The 7,868-nt window shown below is 36.1% G+C and overlaps 1 protein-coding gene across 1 annotated transcript; it reads right to left on the minus strand.

The window, feature by feature from the left end:
- Window positions 1–291: 291 nt before the first annotated feature.
- On the minus strand, window positions 292–813 carry LOC108474787 (GDSL esterase/lipase At4g10955-like). Its single transcript, XM_017776805.1, has one exon. The coding sequence runs from the start codon at window positions 811–813 to the stop codon at window positions 292–294; it is 522 nt and encodes a 173-aa protein (XP_017632294.1).
- Between the last annotated feature and the right edge of the window lie 7,055 nt (window positions 814–7,868).

The raw sequence follows: 7,868 nt of genomic DNA on the forward strand, positions 1-7,868 counted from the left end.
GAATCAAATAGTATTGAAAAGGATTTTGATCACTATTTCCATTAATATTGTACAATCATATTAAAAACCAAGTGCAAGACACCCTAAGGCTCGAACAAAGCCTCAAATTCTATGAAATTATTTAGGATTTTATTACAAACCAAGCAAATGTAAGCACACACTAAGGCTCAAACAAAGCCTCAATTTATTATTAACTTTTTCTGCAGAGCTGGTAATGATAATCGTATACCCCGTGATAATATCAATATATTACCAAGAAGGCAGTGAAGCAGCAGCCATGAAAGCGACAAACTATTCGTAGTTATAAACAGTACAACGCAAGTTCAGGTCAGGCTTCCACCAATGACGAAGTTTATGAGGTGAAATGCTTTCTTCGGGAGGACTGAGATTCTCTATAAGAATTGCCGAAGGAAGCAAATGAAGCGGCTCCGAATTTTCAACATCCCTTATTTTCAATTCTTTCATCACTATGTTTCTTAGTGAATGATGGCTTATTAGTCCCCAAACTCCAACGTCGTCGCTCTTTCTTCTCTTCTTGAAATGTTCAATATATCCATGACATATGAAGTCTCTACTATTCACAAACAAACATGGCTTCCACCCTGATATTGCAGCAAATGAATCCTCATCACCACTATATCCCAAAGCAAGGGCAACGCCGCCTTTGATAACATTGATTGTCAGTTGAAGCCCATGTATCACATTCTTATTGTCTTTGAAGATTGTCTCAATTGGGAAAGATGCATATGGCGGATTAAACAAAAAACTTTCCAAGAATTTGCCTCTTTTCGCAATATTCTTTCCAGCAAGCATTGCGATGGCTGCCCCTAGGGAATGACCAGTTAATCACACCTTTGAAGAACCAGCTTTTGACACCCTATCTTCAACATATTTCATGGCGGTCTGAACACGACTAATTTGATGAAGTGTATTTAGGATTATTGCGAAATCCGACTCAAGATCCCTTTTCCAAGTTTCTCGTTTGAATAGGGTGCCCCAAAAGGCGATTACGTATCTAGGGCCTGGATTAGTTGCCGAAGGTAATACATATTCAAAAATGGCACCGAAGATGCTTTCATCATCCTCATTGACTAGCTCATTCACTAACTTGAAGTTGAAAAACTTCCACCATTGTGGCGCAAGTGTCTCAGAGCCTCCACGTAATTCCACTTGTCGGTCACGTTCCCTCTCGGAAACACCCTTGACCAAGCTGGCTGATACGGACCTTCGATGGCTGTAGTCGTTCCAATCAATAGTGGTAATGTTTGGGTCCCACAAGGCTAAAAGGTTCTCTTCCACGAGACATATATTATAGCACTGGAAACGGTTGACGTGGGTACGAGGGCTTTGGGTGATGTGGGTTTCAGGCTATATGGTGGTTAAAGCAGGATGTGAAATGGTGAAGGTGGTGCAGTGGTGTGACGGCGCTGGTGAACGGAAAAATGGGGATGATTAGTGGCGGAGCTTGGATATTATTCTTGGAAGCCAAATTAAAATTAGAAATTTCAAATATTTAAAATTTATGAAAAGTTTGATGAAAAATATATCTTCAAATTTGGAGAAAAAATGATAAAAGTCTTTTTTTTTGTTGTTGTTGGAGAAGAAAGATGATAAAATTCTCTTCATCTTTTTTTTATATATATATTATTATATTATTTATAAAATATTTTTATGTTAATTAAACTATTAAATATTTGAGGTGCCTATTTATATTATTAGGTGAGCTATAATATATATATAAAAGGAAAAATTGAAAAAATCTTAAACTTTGGAGGGGGGCTACTTATATTTTTGGGAGGGTCATAGGGTAAATTTACAAAGGACTAAATTGAAAAAAATTAAACTCATGGCCCCCTTGGCCTCAACGTGGCTCCGCCACTGCCGGGATGATGATGGATTAGCTGAAGTTCTTTTAGGAATTTGCCATTGTTTGCCTTGGTTTCTTCAAAATGCTAACCTCGTACTTATACTATTATATATGTCACTATGTGCTAGTGTCACGGGCCAAAGTGCAAAGCCCGTGACCATGGCACGAAATGCACCCCATGGAGGTTTATCGATTAGATGGGGATCGTTTAGTCCACGAGAACTAGTTTGATTGAAAGAACTGTTGAAGAAGCTTGTCAGATTGAAGCCTGGATGGCCCAATAATGAAGAGATGGCAACATAGGTTATTTTTAGTAAATATGGGAATTATATCTTATAGATTTAATTTGATATGGTGTATCTTGTAAATTGGTCCCTACATGTTAGATCAAAGAGTAAATTGGTTATTCTGTTAAAAATTTCATCCATTTTTACAGTTAAAAACTAGTCCTTATACATTAACATCAGGTACACATAGCACGCCACGTGTCACTCTCTGGTTATTCTGTCAACCACGTTAGTTTTTAATAACATTAATGGATGAATTTTTAACATAAATGACTAATTTTCTCTTTGATTTAATATATAGTGACTAATTTACTCATTTTTTTTGAGTAGAAGGCAAAATGTAATTTAACTTGATGATCGTTTTATGAACCACTAAACTAGACTATGATCACGACTAAGGCAAGCCTACCTATCGAATGGTAGTATTAGTTACGGTGAGTCCAGAGTATCGTATCCACAAGGACTAAAAGTACTAGTATTAACTATCTTTCTATTATTTAGCCTAAAATAAAAAGGATTTGTTTTAATCTAAATTTACCTAAACTAGTTAACTAATGAACGAGACAGAGAGTGAAGAAAGTAATCGAATAAACCAATAATAAAGCCAATACCCAAGGAAGAATCCACCTAGACTTCACTTATTATTCCGATTCTGAATCTAACAATTTATTCACTTGTCTTGATCCGTAGAAATCCCTAAATCATGTTAATATCTCTTTCGAGACTAATAACAACTGACTCTAGGTTGATTAATTGAAATCTCTTTCTAATTAAAACCCCTATTGTCGTGTTAACTCGATCTATGGATTCTCTTATTAGATTTAACTCTAATCCGGTAGATTTATGTCGCCCTATTTCTAGGGTTGCATGCAACTCCGCATAATTATGTGAGATCTACTCTTAAACAGGGACTTTTGCTCCACTGAATAAGCACATCAAACTTGGAATAATATCCTGAAAATATTAAGGCAAGAATTAATAACTCATAATTAAGAACAAGAACAAGTATTTATCATTAAATTCAGAACTTTAAATAATAAGATTCGTCTTAGGCTTCATCCTCTCTAGGTATTTAGGGAGTTTAGTTCATAATGTAGTAGGAAACATCTCAAAAATAGGAAAATAACAAAACATAAAGAAACCCAAAAACTTTGAGAGAAATTGAAGGAAGATCTTCAGTCTTGAAGGAGATCTTGTTTCCGAGCTGAATCTATTGGCATTTTTCGAGTAATTCTTCTGTTCTACTCTGCGTGTGTCCCTTAGATCCTTTCCTAGTGTGTTTTTATAGACTTTAGAATGCCCAAAATAGCCCAAAATTAGCCTTTTCCCAATAGAATTAAAATAGGTCTCGACAGGGACACGGCCGTGTGGCACGCCCGCGTGATGGTGCTCAGGCCATGTGCAATTCTGATATGGTTTTAAGTCGACATAGCCATGACACACGGGCGTGTGGTCTGCACGTGTGTCTCACACGGGCATATGGATTACCCGTGCAGAAGTGTTTGGACCGTGTGCAGTACTGAAATAAACCTATTCTGTCCGTTTTTGGCCTTTTTCTTACACTTTTCGCTTTCCTATGCTCATCTGGATATAAAACATCAAATTAAAGGATTAGGAGCATCAAATTCACTAAATCTTACGATAAATCATCCAAAAATATGCCAAGCATGAGATTAAAATATGTTCCTTTTGAGGTTTATTAAATATCCCCACACTTAACCATTTGCTTGTCCTCAAACAAAATCCTCAACTCACAATTAAAATGTATTCTTCTCAACTTATAATTCTTATCAATAATGTTTCTAAATAATTCACAAATAATCATACATTAAAAATTCAACTAAAAGAACATCAAAGTTTCAAACAATCCAAGTTGAGCATTTGAATCATAAAATCATAGGTATTTCCCTTTATCTAAATAATTAACTTTAATTCCAAATCGACAAGAGTTGACATCTTTACTAAAGATTCACTCAAATCACTCAAAGTGTTTAAGGTTCAATAATTAAGCACTCATTAGTCAAACATGAAAAGTTATTATCATAGGCTTGCATGAAAATCAAATCTCTACCACTATAAATGAGATGATACACAAATCAAAAGGTCTTTAGCAGGGTTGTAATGGGGCTTGAGTTAAAGGTGTGGATAAAGGCTGAAAAAGAGAGTTAGAATTGAGATTAATTTAATAAATTACCAACCTTAGAAAAATAAAGCTAATTACTGAATTACAAATAAGTGCCAAGCTTATTACAAAAGGATAACAATATGTAATTGCATGAGTATATAAATATAAGTTTTTTTAAGAACAAGAACAATAATAGAAAGTACATAAATAGAAATAATTCAGCAACTGAAATGGACGAAAATAGCTAGGTAATTAATCAAATCAAATCTCGATAAAAAAGGGAGTCAATAAAAAGGGAGAAATTCTTAATGAATCAAACAGGGTTAAGTTGTGGGTTAACATTTAATGGGAAAATATCAAGAAATGGTGTTTAAGGCTTAAAGAGGTTCACTAAGGGTTAATTATGTGGGTAGGCTTTTTATGGAGTGATTGGGTTAAAACCTAAGTGCCTTTATCATCTCAGTATATCAAATCAAAGGTGTAGTTTCGACATGTATAATCGATGCAAGTTCTAGAATAACAAATTAGTATTGACTCACTCATAACTATCAATAAATTTGAGTAAGAAAAATGCATGCTCTAAAGGCTCAAAATCTCATTAAAATTATGGATTTTTTATGTCAATCCTGTAAACTTAAAATTTCAAGATAATACTTCAATTCAGGGAAACAACCTAGCAATTTTAATTCTCAAAAGTCATTTATCATGCTTGATTATCTAATGTCTTAAAGTTTAAACAATCAATGCACAATTACCTATGATTTAGACCAAAGCATATTAATAAAAATCATAAATCAATCAAAATTCACTCTAATATTAATATGAGAAAATTATTTGATGACAAGATAACATTCAGGAATTTTCAAATAATAATACGATTAACCTCCCCACACTTAAGATGTATAACAATATAAATAGGATATCAGAAGAAAAGGAGAAAATTGAAGCTGCCCTGAAAATTGGACGAAAAATTCCAGAATAGTAAAGAGCTGAGATGTAGGCAAAGTGAATTTTAGTGCATGATTCTAAGCAACTAAAAAAAATGAAACACAACTGTTGAAGAAGATTAAAGGGTTACTCGATAAAAACCATAAAGATAAAATTAGTTCAAAATTAAAAAAAAAAGTCTCTAAAAGCAACATAATAAAAATAAAAATAAAATAAAAATAAAAATAAAAATAAAAATAACATAAATGGACTCAAAGGTCCTCATCATCAGACTGATCAATGTCACGAGTCTATGGCGCTGGAGGAGTGATATGAAGGTACTGACAGATCTACTGTAAAGTCGCATCAATGTTGTCGAACCTCTGGAAACACTACTGTTCAAATTGAGTAAATCGCTCCGAGAGGTTTGTAAGGATAGCCACAGAATGAGTAGGATGGTGACTCGAATGTGGTGGTGGCTGTGGTGGGTTCTCGTGATAGGGGGAACATCATCAGTGACGTCCTCTGGGTCATGCTAAATGTCAGACTAGACTAGTTTGTACTGAGGGGGGTTTACTCCATGTCGCCGCTCGATCATCCTTATGTGGATCATGCTCGAGATGCCATGAGGGGACATCTGACCGACTAGGGTAAGGGTCGAGGACTGCTCCAGTGTGTCTAGTAAACCGAAGTATCGAGCGAGACGAGTCACGTAAGAGTCGAGAAAGATGGGGCCCTTCTTATGGCGTTCAGTCTGATTGCGGCAAGTTAGCGCAATAAAATATACCATATCAAACACATGTCCAGTAGTCATACTCCACAGGAAATAAGCGTCATAGGTACTAACCACTCATGTGCTCTCTCTTCGACCAGTCAAAGTCGGAGCTAGGAGGGCGTGAATATACTGTAGGGCTGAAGAGAGGTGCGTCATCTTCGAGTGACTCGTGTCATAGTTAGTCAGGCCGCCTGTGAGCTCAACCCAACATCGCGAATACGAGTAATGACTATGTCGATGAAGGTGGAGAAAGTCTTCGACGCTCATGAACTCTGTTGTGTAAAGTCCCAAAGCAGCACCAAACTCTGGGACACTCATGTGTCGTACCAACCTGCTAAGGCCAAAGGTGATGGTGCCTAGCTCGTCATGGACTGACATGACTTGTTGGACTGAATATGTGGCGCCGAACTCTAAGGTGAGCTCCAAATAGGTGGGCTCGACGATGGTGAAGAATCTATCTCATGGGACTGTGGTAATAATCGTGCGCACATCGTCAGCCAAACGGACCTGTTCTAGCGCGGCCCAATCCATGCAATGGCCTACACCAAGGGGTCGTATTCGATGAAGCTGGTACAGTTCCTCCTAGTGGCTCACCGAAAATTAAAGATAAGGGTGGCGAGCCTTGGCAGATGCTCTCGAGGATGAGGTCCCGCTAAGGCCCTTTCACTTTTTCTAAGCGGGGACGGCGACTTTAGTCTTTCCACGTGTGTTTGTTATATTATGCCTATAATAATGTGAACAACTGAATCAAATCGACTAAGCAACATAATAGACAAGTCCATAATAAGTAGCCAAGTTTAACTCAAGAATTTGGACTAAATACGAATGGATCCTTAACAAAAATAACCTCAATGACAATCAACCAGATAAAATAATGATCAATGAATAATTAAGGTGAGCATGAATCAAAAAGAAAGTATACTACTATTAGAATAAAACAAAGAAAAGAACATAGAATTATCACATGCCCAGAATGATAGGACGAAATAAACATACTTAGCATGCAATAATTTGATGAATTAAGAAACTAAAAAAAACAAGTTAAAATAGTAAAGATAATAGAAAACTAATAAGAATAATAGCAACTAAAAATAAAATATGAACAAGTTTAGGAAGAAGAATAATTCTTATTTCTTCTAATTTGAATACAACCTTTTAAAGAATAGCAGGAAAAATAAAAAAAGAAATAATCTCTAGAAATTAGCCTATCCCTAAAAAATAGTAATTAGATTATGGCTAATAGTACAAGGAAATTCCTAGAACTAAGGTAGAAAATCTGCTTAATTTAAGGAATTCCAACACTCCCCCTCAAGCTAGAGTGTAGATGTTAATCAAACCCAGCTTGCCCATAATTTCTTTGAACATTTTCTGCTCAAGCTTTTGGTTAACACATCTGCTACTTGTTGTCTTGTAGGTAGATATGAAACACGAACTTCCCCTTTGTTAATTTTTTCCGTAATAAAGTGGCGATTAATTTCCACATGCTTGGTACGGTCATGGTGTATGTGGTTATGAGCTATGCTAATCTGTTGCTGGTTGTCACAAGATAATATTATAGGTTTTGTATAGGATAATTTTAGTTCTCCCATTAGTCGTTGTAACCATATTCCTTCACATATACCATGGGACAAAGCTCGATATTCAGCTTCAGTACTGCTATGTGCCACAACAAACTATTTTTTACTCCTCCATGTCACGAGATTACCCCAAACATAGCTGCAGTAACCGCTTGTGGAGCACCTGTCATTAACTGTCCCTGCCCAGTCTGCATCAGTGTAGACTTCTATGTTTTGATTTACATCTTTCTTGAAATGCAACCCCTTACCAGGAGTCCTTTTTAAGTATCTCAATATCATATAGGCAGCTTCCAAATGTTTTTCCCTAGGA

The sequence above is a fragment of the Gossypium arboreum genome, chromosome 8 (assembly GCF_025698485.1).
Source record: "Gossypium arboreum isolate Shixiya-1 chromosome 8, ASM2569848v2, whole genome shotgun sequence".
Lineage (NCBI taxonomy): Eukaryota > Viridiplantae > Streptophyta > Magnoliopsida > Malvales > Malvaceae > Gossypium > Gossypium arboreum.

Coding starts and splice junctions, on each gene's coding strand:
- LOC108474787 (XM_017776805.1), bottom strand. CDS start 813: ATGCTTGCTGGAAAGAATATTGCGAAAAGAGGCAAATTCTTGGAAAGT.